Source organism: Henckelia pumila, chromosome 1 (assembly GCF_033568475.1).
Source record: "Henckelia pumila isolate YLH828 chromosome 1, ASM3356847v2, whole genome shotgun sequence".
Taxonomy (NCBI): domain Eukaryota; kingdom Viridiplantae; phylum Streptophyta; class Magnoliopsida; order Lamiales; family Gesneriaceae; genus Henckelia; species Henckelia pumila.
The window spans coordinates 74,273,129-74,288,233 of record NC_133120.1 but is presented as its reverse complement, the minus strand read 5'-3'; the positions used below and the strand labels follow the sequence as shown (position 1 = coordinate 74,288,233).

Below are 15,105 nucleotides of genomic sequence, written 5' to 3'. Positions count from 1 at the left end.
CGTGGGCACGCCTTATAGAAATTTATTTTCTAAAAATTTTAACTTTTAAAGAAGAAAAATTGATTTTTTTGTACAGAAAAAGATTTTTCATAGGGCGTGGGCACGCCTTGTAAAAAATTATTTTCTGAATTTTTTTTTTTTAAAAGTAAGCATAAAAAAATCTAATAACAATAATAAATAAAAAAAACATTGGGTTGCCTCCCAAAAGCGCAATTTTTTAGCGTCGTTATGCTCGACGTTACCAATCCCCTCAAGTTGTGGAATAATCAGGATTTGTTAACTCGATCTCCATGTACGACACACTCTCATCTTCAAGATACACCTTCAGTCGATGTCCATTCACTTTGAAATTTTTTTCTGTATCCAAACTCTTAATTTCTACTGCACCATAAGGGAACACGTGAGTAACAACAAATGGACCAATCCATTGAGAACGAAGCTTACCTGGTATTAATTTCAACCGAGAATTAAAAAGCAGTACTTTTTGGCCAACAGTAAATTGCTTCCTCAAGATGGAGTTATCATGAAACAGCTTCGTTTTCTCTTTATAAATCCTTGAGTTCTCATAAGCCTCCAAACGTAGTTCCTCTAACTCTTGCAGGTGCAGCTTCCTAGTCTCTCCTGCCTTATCCAAGTTCATGTTACAGCGTTTCACCGCCCAATATGCTTTATGCTCAATCTCAACTGGCAGATGACACGCCTTCCCAAACACTAATCTGTAAGGGGACATCCCAATAGGAGTTTTGTATGCGGTTCGGTAAGCCCAAAGTGCATCATCTAGACGAATACTCCAATCTTTCCTTCCTGGATTTATCGTTTTTGCAAGAATCGATTTGATCTCCCTATTTGAAACTTCTGCTTGACCATTCATTTGCGGGTGGTAAGCGGTGGCTACCCTGTGATACACTCCATATTTTTTCAGTAAAGCCTCAACATTTCTATTGCAAAAATGAGTCCCTTGGTCACTGATTAGCGCTCTAGGGATTCCAAACCTGCTGAAAATATTAGACTTGAGGAAACCTACAATAACCTGTGAATCATTAGTCCTGGTGGGTTTTGCTTCTACCCACTTCGATACATAATCAACTGCCAAAAGTATATAAACATAACCACATGATGAAGGAAACGGACTCATGAAATCTATACCCCATATATAAAAAATTTCACAAACAAGAATTGGAGTTTGGGGCATTTGATTTCTATGAGATAAAGAACCCGTTCTTTGGCACTTTTCACAGTTTTTACAAAACAGATAAGCATCTTTAAACAAAGTTTCCCAGTACAAACCACTATCCAAAATTTTTCTAGCAGTTCTTTTCGGTCCAAAATGACCACCACATGCATAGTTATGACAAAAAACCAAAACTGACTTGTACTCATTTTCAGGCACACATCTCCTAATAACTTGATCAGCACAAAATTTCCATAAATCAGGTTCCTCCCACACATAATACTTTGCCTCACATCGAATCTTATTCTTACGGGATTTACTAAGGGAAGAGGGAAAAATTGAAAGAGTGGGTGCCCGGTTAGCCAACTTGTGGCTAAGGGCTTTTATGACTATGTAAAACAATCTTTTGTTTAATATAATTTACACTTTTATAATGGCATTGACTTTATCTTTCTTCATAATGTTATATTATGATATACTATTGTTGTTTTGATAAAAACCTTGAATATACTATAGTGTATGTAAGATGTGGTAGCACATGGGGATGGCTATCATGAAACACATCTTATAGTCACTGTATATTCTAAACTGTTCCTAGTCAATTGAGCCATCCGCAAATAAGGATAAGGATCGCTCGAGATTGAGACTAGCATTTGCGATGCCGAGTACCACGTTTCATTGGTGTGGAACATAGAGATGTTCAAAGCATGCAAATGGATATTCATATGATGAATGATCGAACTACCCTATTCGGACTTTCCAAGTGGTTATCACTTATCGAGTGGATAAAGTCCGCGGTTTTGGTTGTACACCATTAGTCCTTATTACTTGAAATATCATTGAGACTCTATATGCTAGTACTGTACTTTGACTCGTTTATCGACTCTATTGTGGTCATCAGGTGTCGGGATTGGGTACAGTTACGATACATATAGGAGTCGATGCTTTGTTGTCAAGGATTCACCACATACTTGCGAGTGTGGATATCCTATGCGATCTGAGGAGATATTAGTGTGACGAATCTCTGGCCAGAGTACATGATGTGTTTTAGGTTAATGGGTTTTCCTAGTAACACATGCGATGTCACTATTTGATCTCCAAGATGTAATGCATAGTTATCGAATCTCGAACGACTCTCGATATACCAATGGTTGTTGATTCGATCGGGATATATGGATGAAGGGACCGTACTGTACGCTAACCAAAATCTACTGGTTCTTGCAGGCACTATCAGTAATACCTAGGGAATCATGGGGCGATGTTGCTAGGCGCTCTTACCATGATTCGATGGGTAAGTCGGAAATTGTTGTTCCGAGTCACAAGGAGTTGTGAGCCCACGGCTAGCTGTATTCCTGAACCATTGAGGGTTACACAAGTAATGGATTACTAAAACCCCGTAGAGATAGTTAAATTTAAAGAGTTAAATTTAATGAAAGAGAAGTTGGACTTCTTAACTAAAGAGAGTGGGATTTCCTAAAATGACATAGGTATTGGCATTTTTGGAAATCACTGAATTCGGATTCAGAAAAATTATCTTGACTTTAAAAGATGCAGAAATGGTTTCTGTGTACATTGGTAAAATCAGTTTATCAATCGGAGTCACGATGAATTTTATATTAATTTCTATAACAACAGGCTTGGCTTGTTGGGCTTAAGTTATGGATTGTGGGCTTTAAGGAGTTATAGTCCTGATACAATTATAACTAGAAATTATCTATAAATAGAGGTTTTGGGTTCGAAAATTAAACACATTGAATACTGCAATTTTCAAAATTCACTCTATACTATTCAAGAGGATTTTTCGAAAATTCCTCTGTCCCTTTGAAGAAAATTCGGCTTGTGATTTTTGTGAAAAATTACAAATCGAATTAACAGATCATATCTGTTTATTCTCTACGTAAAACTTCTGATTGATTTCTAGTGCAGTCAATCAGAGGGTTTCTATTTTTCATTCGTGGACTTAATTCCGGAGTTAGATCGTGACTGTCATCGGTTCCCGGGATTTACAAGAAGAGCATATTAAATTCTGTTGGAGTCCACGATCAAGCCTTTGCTTGACGAGGTAAAAATTTAACTGTGTTTTATTTTTACTTGAACAAATTTAATCGTAAAAGTTTTGATACCCATATATGGAATCGTTCCATATAATAAAATAAAAATTTTAAACTTCCGCTGCATCGGGTATCAATTCTTAATTGATCTGAACACTGTTTTCCAACAGTGGTATCAGAGCCAGGTTGCTCAGATCAAACGATTAAATTAATCGATTGTACAAAATTTTTAAGCCTCGATTTATGAAACAAAACGAAAATTTAAAATATAATTTTAATGGGCAAATTGGGCAGCGATTGTCGCTGCCTGGGGAAGCGAGCGTCGCTGCCCAAGGGCAGCAAACGTCGCTGCGGGCTGCCCAGCCCGGGCCCCCTTTTGGGGCGCGGGCTGCCCGGGATTGTCCCGGGCAGCCCGGAAAAATTATTTTTAATTTTTAATTAAAATTTTAATTTTTGAAATTCTAGTTTTTGATCCGATCAAAAATTGTTTTTGATTGGTTCACGAGGCATCAGATCGAATTGTTCGAGTCCGAAAATTTTAAAATTTATTTTTGGATAATTTTGAATTTTTGAAAAATTTATAAATTTTATCCGTTAAATTAAATTTTATAAAATTAATTATTTTGGTACAATTGATGATAAAATATGATCTTATGGATGGATAAGATAAAATATGATTTTATCTTTTAAATTATGATGCCTTTGCATGTTTATCCAATTATTTAATTATTGAATTAATTAATGGATAAAGGATGATCGATTGCCATGACCAATGTTTTAGGTGTATGTTAGGTGATTTACATTTGTCTTATTGTTGTTGGTGTTTATTTATGGGCTTGGTTTATAGCCCAAATATGATTTTCATATGTAATAAAAGTGGGCCTGGTTTTTGGCCCGTTTCCACCCCTAAAAATGTATCCCATATTTGTCATCGAAATTTATTGTAAATTTATTAGACTTAGTGGAAGACAAAGATTTGAAGAAATGGTGGGCCCAGCAGACAATGAAGACCGAAGAAATGTAAATTGGAAGCTCAATGTAATAGGATTGCATTGCATACTTGCATATCACCTAGGATTGGACTTAGACTCGTGATTGGCAACCACGGGTCGATTAGTTAATGGGATCGATCATCCTTAAATAATATATGATATTATTGATGTATGCATGTTTAGACTAAATTGTATGAATTCCGCAAGCATACATAAATTGCATGATGAGACAAATTTTCAAAATTAAAAATCCCTCATTTTAAATATGATTTAAAATTGATATCAAGATTAATAAAAAGGGAATTTAAATATTGTTTAAATATTCCTACCTTCCATCAACGATCAATGTATGAGATGCTACCCGCGGATACGGTCTGGCTCATATTATTGGGGGGGCCCGTTCGTCGGAAAGTTGTACATTGGATCGACACATGTTGTAAGTTGGGTGGAACTCCCATGGGATTGGCTCATATTATTGGGGATCCACATGGCGACCGTCCATCACAACTTAATATTGATGGGTTATCTTGACATGTCACAATAAACAACGTCATATTATTGGGCCTTATTGGACATGAGGTAAAAACATGGGGGTTACTTTGGAAGTAATAGGGCTCTACCTTTTGAAAATTATGGTTGGCTGATATTATTCGGGATCATGATTTGTCAATTGGACTCCATGTTCTCACTAAGGAAAACAGTTTCCCGTTTTCACTAGAGGGTAGTGAAATCGTTAAAATAGTGGGAGTGTAATTCATAAAATAAAAAATTCGCCATATTTTATGTCTTAGTAAATTAATTAAACAATCATTGATTATTGTCTGTTTCCTTTTCAGTATACTATTACAATGACTTCTCGCAATCCACTGTTTTTAATTCTTGAACAAAACAAATTGACTGGCGCAAACTATACGGAATGGTTCCGTAAGTTGAAAATTATTCTTACTTCGGAAAAAGCTTCCTACGTGTTAGAAAAGCCGCCTCCGAAGGAAGCCCCGGCTAATACAAGTCCGAAAGAGTTGGCCAAACTTGATTTATGGTGGGACCATGATATCAAGGCCAAATGCTACATGCAGGCTTCGATGTCTGATGAGCTTCAAAGGAGATTCGAGGATACCGTGAATGCTGCTGACATTCACAAGAACCTCAAGGAACTCTTTGGAGCTCAGTCAAGGTCGGAGAGGTATGCCACCATCAGAGAGCTCATGACGAGCCGCATGCGAGATGGGACTTCGGTCCGTGAGCATGGGGTGCGCATGATTGGGCTCATTGAAAAGTTGATAACACTCGACTTGACTTTGGAGCTTGAACTTAGCGCGGACTTGTTGCTTCTATCACTTCCTTCATCATTTGACGGTTTTGTGATGAACTTCAATATGAACAAGATAGAGGCCACCCTTGAAGAGATGGTCAATATGCTTGTCACATATGAAGCCACACTAAAAAAGGATAAACCGGTACTCTTGGTTGGCTCCTCTTCTAACTCTAAGAAAGGACCAAGTGGAAAGGGTAAGAAACGTTCTGCCCCGCTCAAGAAGATTGTACCAAATAAGAAGGGAAATTCCAAGGTTTCAAATGGGATAAAAGATGAAAACGTTTGCCATTACTGCAAGAAACCCGGTCATTGGAAACGTAACTGCAAGGAATACCTTGAACAGTTGCGAACTGCAAAGGATATGTTTTACATTGAAATAAATGTTTTGCTTAATACTTCTTCTTGGGTATTGGATACCGGATGTGGATCTCACATTTGCAATGATTTGCAGGTGATGACAAGAAGTCGTAAGCTAAGGATGGGTGAGACCCAACTAAGGCTCGGGAATGGTTCTAGAGTCGAAGCCAAAGCTATAGGAGACATTTATTTAGTTTTGCAGAACAATTTTAAGTTAATTTTGAGAGATGTTTTATATGTTCCGGATTTGGTCAAAAACATTATATTTATTTCTATGCTTGATAGAGATGGTTTTTCTTGCAATTTTGTGAATGAGATTTGTAATATTTACAAGAATGAATGTTTGATTGGAAATGGACAACTTGAAAACGATCTATATAGCTTAAAATTAAAAGACGTTCCAATTAATTATGTTGATAAACCGGTAACAACAATTAAAAGAAAGGACGATAGTCAAAACCCGGCAAACCTTTGGCATGCTAGGCTAGGTCATATTTCCTCAAGGAGGATGAACAAGCTAGTGGGAGAGGGCATGTTTGATATGTCTGATATTAACTCTCTACCTACTTGTGAGTCCTGCCTAAAGGGAAAAATGACTAAATCTCCTTTCAAAGGGAAACCTGAGCGTAGTCAAAATTTGTTGAATTTGATCCATACAGATGTTTGCGGTCCATTTAGGATTGGTACTAAATGTGGCAACACCTACTTCATTATCTTTACTGATGATCATTCTAGGTATGGGTATTTATATTTAATGAAATATAAGTCTGAAGCATTTGAAAGGTTCAAAGAATTCAAGGCTGAAGTAGAAAACAAATTAGGTAAAAGTATTAAGGCACTTCGATCGGATCGAGGTGGAGAATACTTAAGTACCGAGTTTTTGGACTATCTAAAAGAGAATGGGATTCTCTCTCAGTGGACTCCTCCTATGACACCTCAGCTTAATGGTGTTTCGGAGCGTCGCAATCGAACTTTGTTGGACATGGTTCGATCCATGATGAGCTTCACTGAGCTCCCACCTTCGTTTTGGGGCTACGCGCTTGAAACGGCGGTATTGTTGTTAAACAACGTCCACACTAAAGCAGTAAATAAAACACCATACGAGTTATGGAATGGCAAAGCTCCTAAGTATTCGTACTTGAGGATTTGGGGATGTCCTGCTTACGTGAAGCAGACAGTGGGAGATAAGTTGAATAGTCGATCCACCTTATGTTATTTTGTAGGGTATCCGAAGAATTCAATTGGATATTATTTTTATCATCCTGCTGAAACAAAAGTGTTTGTTTCAAGGAATGCCACCTTCTTGGAGAAGGAGTTCTTATTGGATAAGAAAGACAAGATGATGGAACTCGAAGAAATTCGAGAAGAACCCGAGATACAAAATAGTGATCCTACACCTCAAGAATCATCACAAGACACGCCTATTACTAGGAGATCCGAGAGGACTTCTAGGCCTCCTATTAGATATGGTCTTCTTCTTGAAGGGGATCAAAGTGAACCCGACATTGGATGTGATCCAAGAAACTTCAAGGAAGCAATTTCTGATGCGAATTCAAATTTATGGCTTGAAACTATGCAATCGGAAATAGACTCGATGCATTCTAACCAAGTTTGGTCTTTAGTAGATCCTCCCGATGGAATTGTTCCAATTGGGTGCAAATGGATCTACAAGAGAAAGCTTGGGCCTTATGGAAAGGTATTGACCTACAAGGCACGATTGGTGGCAAAAGGTTATACTCAAAGACAAGGAGTTGACTATGATGAAACTTTTTTACCAGTCGCAATGTTCAAGTCCATAAGAATCCTTATTGCCATAGCAGCATGGTATGACTATGAGATATGGCAAATGAATGTAAAGACTGCATTTCTTAATGGAAACATTAAGGAAGAGATCTATATGATGCAGCCTGAGGGATACACATCCATGGGAAGCGAGCATAAGGTATGAAAGCTTCAGAGATCAATCTATGGTCTCAAACAAGCATCAAGAAGTTGGAACCACAAATTTGATGAAATGATAAAGGATTTTGGTTTTATCAAGAACCCGGAGAAACCATGCGTGTACAAGAAAGTAGTTAAGAATGCGGTAACATTCTTAGTACTTTATGTTGATGACATCCTACTCATGGGAAATGATGTAGGGATGTTGCAGTCAACAAAGATATGGTTATCAGGTAGATTCTCGATGAAGGATTTAGGTGAGGCATCCTATATTCTAGGAATTCAGATCTATAGAGATAGATCTAAAAGAATGATAGGACTCACTCAATCAACCTACATCGACACCATATTGAAAAGGTTTTCTATGGATGAGTCCAAGAGAGGACATCTACCTATGTTTCATGGAGTTTCTCTATCCAAGTCTATGTGTCCCAAGACTGACGAAGAGATAGAGAAGATGACATACGTGCCATATGCGTCAGCCATAGGTAGTATCATGTATGATATCTACCAGACCGGATGTGGCCTATGCTCTGAGCATCACGAGCAGATACCAAGCCAATCCCGGTCAAATGCATTGGAAAGCTGTGAAGGATATTCTTAAGTACTTGCGAAGGACTAAGAATTTATTCATGGTTTATGGAGGGAGAGAATTGAAGTTGGAAGGCTATACCGACTCTAGCTTCCAATGTGACGTGGATGACTCGAAATCAACCTCTGGATTTGTATTCGTGCTCAATGGCGGTGCTGTCTCTTGGAAGAGTTCCAAGCAGGACACCACAGTGGATTCCACCACTGAGGCAGAATACATTGCAGCATCAGCTGCTGCTAAAGAGGCGGTTTGGATAAGGAAATTCATCCAAGAGTTGGGTGTAATTCCTGAAGCTGTTGGTCCAGTCCCGGTGTACTGTGACAACACGGGTGCCGTTGCTCAGGCAAAGGAACCAAGGTCTCATCAGAAGTCCAAACACGTACTGAGGAAATACCACATCATCCGGGAGATCGTGGAAAGAGTAGACATCAGTGTCGAGAGAGTGGCCTCTACAGACAATATCGCTGATCCGCTTACTAAGCCCTTGCCAGGACCATTGTTTGACAAACATCGCGAAGCAATAGGATTACGTAGTATGACTAGTTGGCTTTAGGGCAAGTGGGAGATTGAAAGAGTGGGTGCCCTGTTAGCCAACTTGTGGCTAAGGGCTTTTATGACTCTATGTAAAACAATCTTTTGTTTAATATAATTTACACTTTTATAATGGCATTGACTTTATCTTTCTTCATAATATTATATTATGATATACTATTGTTGTTTTGATAAAAACCTTGAATATGCTATAGTGTATGTAAGATGTGGTAGCACATGGGGATGGCTATCATGAAACACATCTTATAGTCACTGTATATTCTAAACTGTTCCTAGTCAATTGAGCCGTCCGCAAATAAGGATAAGGATCGCTCGAGATTGAGACTAGCATTTGCGATGCCGAGTACCACGTTTCATTGGTGTGGAACATAGAGATGTTCAAAGCATGCAAATGGATATTCATATGATGAATGATCGAACTACCCTATTCGGACTTTCCAAGTGGTTATCACTTATCGAGTGGATAAAGTCCGCGGTTTTGGTTGTACACCATTAGTCCTTATTACTTGAAATATCATTGAGACTCTATATGCTAGTACTGTACTTTGACTCATTTAACGACTCTATTGGGGTCATCAGGTGTCGGGATTGGGTACAGTTACGACACATATAGGAGTCGATGCTTTGTTGTCAAGGATTCACCACATACTTGCGAGTGTGAATATCCTATGCGATCTGAGGAGATATTAGTGTGACGAATCTCTGGCCAGAGTACATGATGTGTTTTAGGTTAATGGGTTTTTCTAGTAACACATGCGATGTCACTATTTGATCTCCAAGATGTAATGCATAGTTATCGAATCTCGAACGACTCTCGATATACCAATGGTTGTTGATTCGATCGGGATATATGGATGAAGGGACCGTACTGTACGCTAACCAAAATCTACTGGTTCTTGCAGGCACTATCAGTAATACCTAGGAAATCATGGGGCGATGTTGCTAGGCGCTCTTACCATGATTCGATGGGTAAGTCGGAAATTGTTGTTCCGAGTCACAAGGAGTTGTGAGCCCACGGCTAGCTGTATTCCTGAACCATTGAGGGTTACACAAGTAATGGATTACTAAAATCCCATAGAGATAGTTAAATTTAAAGAGTTAAATTTAATGAAAGAGAAGTTGGACTTCTTAACTAAAGGGAGTGGGTTTTCTTAAAATGACATAGGGATGGGCATTTTTGGAAATCACTGAATTCGGATTCAGAAAAATTATCTTGACTCTAAAAGATGCAGAAATGGTTTCTGTGCACATTGATAAAATCAGTTTATCAATTGGAGTCACGATGAATTTTATATTAATTTCTATAACAACAGGCTTGGCTTGTTGGGCTTAAGTTATGGATTGTGGGCTTTAAGGAGTTAGAGTCCTGATACAATTATAACTAGAAATTATCTATAAATAGAGGTGTTGGGTTCGAAAATTACACACATTGAATACTGCAATTTTCGAAATTCACTCTATACTATTCAAGAGGATTTTTCGAAAATTCCTCTGTCTCTTTGGAGAAAATTCGGCTTGTGATTTTTGTGAAAAATTACAAATCGAATTAACAGATCATATCTGTTTATTCTCTACGTAAAACTTCTGATTGATTTCTAGTGCAGTCAATCAGAGGGTTTCTGTTTTTCATTCGTGGACCTAATTCCGGAGTTAGATCGTGATTGTCATCGGTTTCCGAGATTTACAAGAAGAGCAGATTAAATTCTGTTGGAGTCCACGATCAAGCCTTTGCTTGACGAGGTAAAATTTAACTGTGTTTTATTTTTACTTGAACAAATTTAATCGTAAAAGTTTTGATACCCATATATGGAATCGTTCCATATAATAAAATAAAAATTTTAAACTTCCGCTGCACCGGGTATCAATTCTTAATTGATCTGAACACCGTTTTCCAACAAAAATTCCACTAACCAAATAGTTTACTATATCCGCATACCAAGGAACCATATCTTTAACTTGGAATAATTGTTCATCAGGAAATAATTCAGAAATAGGCATGGATTCCTCTTCTTTCACCAATTTGCTCAGGTGATCGGCTACTGGATTCTCAGTTCCCTTCCGATCCTTGATTTCAAAGTCAAACTCTTGGAGCAGAAGTATCCACCGTATCAACCTCGATTTCGACTCCTTTTTCGCCAATAGATACTTCAGCGCTGCATGATCAGAATACACCAACACTTTAGAACCAAGTAAATATGATCTGAATTTATTTAAAGCAAAAACAATTGCTAAAAGCTCCTTTTCAGTAGTTGTGTAGTTGCACTGTGCAGGGTCCAATGTCTTTGATGCATAATATATGACATGACTCTTCTTATCAATACGTTGGCCTAAAACAGCTCCCACAGCATAGTTACTGGCATCACACATTATTTCAAAAGGCAAGGTCCAATCAGGAGGCTTGATTATTGGTGCAGTAGTCAGCATGTTCTTGAGTTTGTCAAAAGCCTCCTTGCATTTCTCTCCAAACTCGAAGGGCACATCCTTTTGCAATAACTTGGAAATTGGCAAAGCAATCTTTGAAAAATCCTTAATAAACCTGCGATAAAAACCTGCATGCCCAAGAAAAGCTCGAACTTCCTTAACGTTAGTGGGGAATGACAAGTGTGTGATCAAATCAATATTTGATTTATCAACCTCTATACCTTTTGAAGAAATAACATGTCCCAACACAATACCTTCATTCACCATGAAATGACATTTTTCATAATTCAAAACCAAGTTGGTTTCCATACATCTTTTCAAAATATTGGATAAGTGATCCAGACAAACCTCAAATGAGTTTCCATAAACAGTGAAATCGTCCATGAATACTTCAATGCAATTCTCAATATATTCAGAAAATATACTTAGCATGCACCGTTGGAACGTACCTGGGGCATTACAAAGTCCGAATGGCATGCGTCTGTAGGCGAATGTTCCAAAAGGGCACGTGAAAGTTGTTTTCTCCTGATCTTCTTGAGCAATGACTGTCTGGTAGTAACCTGAAAATACATCAAGAAAACAAAAATAAGTTTTTCCAGCTAGCTTTCCAATGTCTGATCAATAAAAGGTAAGGGAAAGTGATCTTTTCTGGTGGCTAAGTTAAGCCTTCGAAAATCAATGACCATTCTCCAGCCGTTTTGTACTCTTGTCGGTACCAACTCATCATTTTGATTTCTTACCACAGTAATGCCTGTTTTATTTGGTACAACATGGATCGGGCTCACCCATTTGCTATCCGAGATGGGATAGATTATGCCTTCATCTAAGAGCTTGATGATTTCTTTCATTACCACTTCCTTCATTACTGGATTCAGTTTTCTTTGGAACTCTCTTACCGGTTTGGCATCATCCTCCAAAAGAATTCTATGCATGCAAATCGACGGACTTATGCCTTTGATATCAGCCAAAGTCCACCCTATTGCAGTTTTGTGCTCCTTGAGTACTGTGACCAACCTCTCTTCTTGATCTTCAGTCAATTTTTTTGAGATGATCACCGGTAGTGTCTCTTCATCACCCAGATATATATATTTCAAATGGTCTGGCAAACTCTTCAACTCTACTTTGGGTGCCTGCAAAACGGATGGTAGCAATTTTTTATGAGAGAATGGAATTTCAACCTTTGAATTTGTTACCCTCGTTTGATCAATTACTGGTTCTGAAATCTCATAAGCCTCAGCTAAGTCTCCTTCCACCTCCAATTGTGCATACATTTGAAAATTTTCAGTCTCACATTCTTCCTCAAAAACCTCCTGCACAATTGAATCAACAAAATCAATAGAGCATATCGAATGATTTTCACTTGGGTACTTCATAGCATCAAAAATATTGAATTTTACAATCTCTCCGTCAAATTCGACGGAGAGGGTACCATCATCAACATCAATCTTTGTCCTAGCTGTCTTCATGAATGGCCTTCCCAATAGAATTGGAGGTGAATTCGACATGGAATCCTCTTCCATTCGCAAGATATAGAAATCTGCGGGAAATATTAATTCCTTAACCTGCACCAAGACATCTTCAACAACCCCTTCTGGGTAAGCATTAGAACGATCAGCTAGTTGAATCACCACTCTAGTTTCTTTCAAAGGACCCAGATTTAGAGCACAATAAATCGAATATGGCATGACATTTATGGACACACCTAAATCTAACATGGCACGCTCAATCTTCAAATTTCCAATAACACAAGGCATAGTAAACATACCTGGATCCTTGCACTTATTTGGTAATGACTTTTTTATCACAGCCGATACATTTTCTCCCACACTCACTTTCTCATCACCTCTCAACCTCCTCTTGTTAGTTCACAAATCCTTCAAAAATTTAGCATACCTTGGAATTTGCTTAATTGCATCAATCAAGGGTATGTTAATTTCCACTTTTCTGAACATCTCCAACACTTCATTCTCATAGTCAATCTTCTTAGATTTTTCCAACTTAGAGGGAAAGGGAGGAGCAACCACATTAGATATATCATATGAATGGGATGTGGGTTTTATCTTTGTTTGCTCCTCGGATGTGTTTTCAGTCTCCTTGTCCATTTCCTTTCCTTCATTAGTCTTCATAGGGGAGGTAGACTCAATTTCAATCTTTTTTCCACTTCTCAACACCATTGCACTTGCATTTTCTCTTGGATTTACTACCGTTTGTGATGGTAGTTTTCCAGAATTTTGAGCCTCCAAGTTGCTGACCGCAGTAGCTAATTGAGTTATCTGATTTCCTTGATTCTGCATGCTGGTCCTTGTTTCCTGTTGAAATTTTTGAGTGTTAGATGCAAGGGCCTTAACAATTTCATCTAGAGACATACCTGAGTCAGAGGATTGTGCAGGTGCTGGTTGTTTGTTGTAATTCTGTTGTGGAAATCCTTGTTGTCCTCCTTGGTTCTTGTAACTGAAATTCGGGTGATCTCTCCATCCCGAATTGTAGGTATTGGAATATGGGTCATATCGATGCTGTGGTTGTCCAGAAAAACCGCCAATTGCATTGGCTTGCTGCGTCGGATTTTCATGTAATGTTGAACACATATCAGTCGCATGTCCAACAACCGAACATATCCCACAAGATTTGACCTGTTGTGCTTGTCCTACAACCAATTTTTTCCAAAAGAGATGTTAAAGAATCTAATTTTTGATCAATTGGACTAACACTTACCTCTTTAACCTATCGTGGAGCGTTGTCTTCTCTTGTTCCGAACTGTTGAGCATTAGCTGCCATGTTGGCGATCAGATCACTTGCTTCTTGAGGTGTTTTGTTCACTAATGCCCCTCCACTTGCAGCATCCACCATGTTCCTATCAAAAACTGAGAGTCCCTCATAAAAATACTGAATTAAAAGTTGTTCAGAAATTTGATGTTGCGGGCAACTCGCACACAGTTTCTTGAATCTTTCCCAGTACTCATACAAAGTCTCTCCTTGTAATTGCCGGATCCCACAAATGTCCTTCCTAATGTTTGCTGCTCTCGAAGCTGGGAAGAACTTTTCCAGAAATTGCTGCTTCATTCCATTCCAAGTTGTTATTGTTCCAGATGGCAAATAGTAGAGCCAATCCTTAGCCTTATCTGCTAGAGAGAATGGAAAAGCTCGCAGTGAAATTTGTTCCTCTGTAATCCCTTGAGGTTTCATGGCAGTGCAAACAATATGGAACTCCTTTAAATGCTTATGCGGGTCTTCACCTGCAAGATCACGAAAAGTTGGCAATAAATGAATCAACCCAGATTTCAATTCAAAATTGGCTTCAGTAGTAGGAAATTGAATGCATAATGGCTGTTGAGTAACATTAGGATTAGCCAACTCCCTGAGGGTTCTCTGCGCTGGTTCTACCATTGTTTCTTCTGTCTCACTTTCTTCAGTTTCAAACTCGGGGTCAGATTCCCTTTCAGATTCGCTCGAGTTCAATTTCGCGTTCAAACTAGGAGATGGAATCAATGCTTGGTTACGTCGTAGCCTCGCCTCTTTTCTCAACCTCTTAGCCGTCTTCTCGATCTCTGGAATATATTCTAATTCACCTGTACGAGAAGAACGAGGCATAAAAAAATAATAATTAAATAACAAGAACTCGAAAGAAATAATTATAAACACCGTTCCCCGGCAACGGCGCCAAAATTTGATAAGCCTGTCGTCAGCCAACAAAATTAAAATTCCTACTCTTTAAC

At 38.4% G+C, this 15,105-nt stretch overlaps 1 protein-coding gene across 1 annotated transcript; it reads right to left on the bottom strand.

Annotated features, from left to right (window-relative positions):
- Window positions 1-250: 250 nt before the first annotated feature.
- LOC140865260 (uncharacterized) lies at window positions 251-13,977 on the bottom strand. The gene is made up of 6 exons (XM_073269842.1): window positions 13,286-13,977; window positions 12,210-13,243; window positions 11,842-11,952; window positions 10,908-11,646; window positions 1,216-1,397; window positions 251-1,086 (listed from the first exon to the last, which is right to left on the bottom strand). The coding sequence occupies exons 1-6, from the start codon at window positions 13,975-13,977 to the stop codon at window positions 251-253; spliced, it is 3,594 nt and encodes a 1,197-aa protein (XP_073125943.1).
- Between the last annotated feature and the right edge of the window lie 1,128 nt (window positions 13,978-15,105).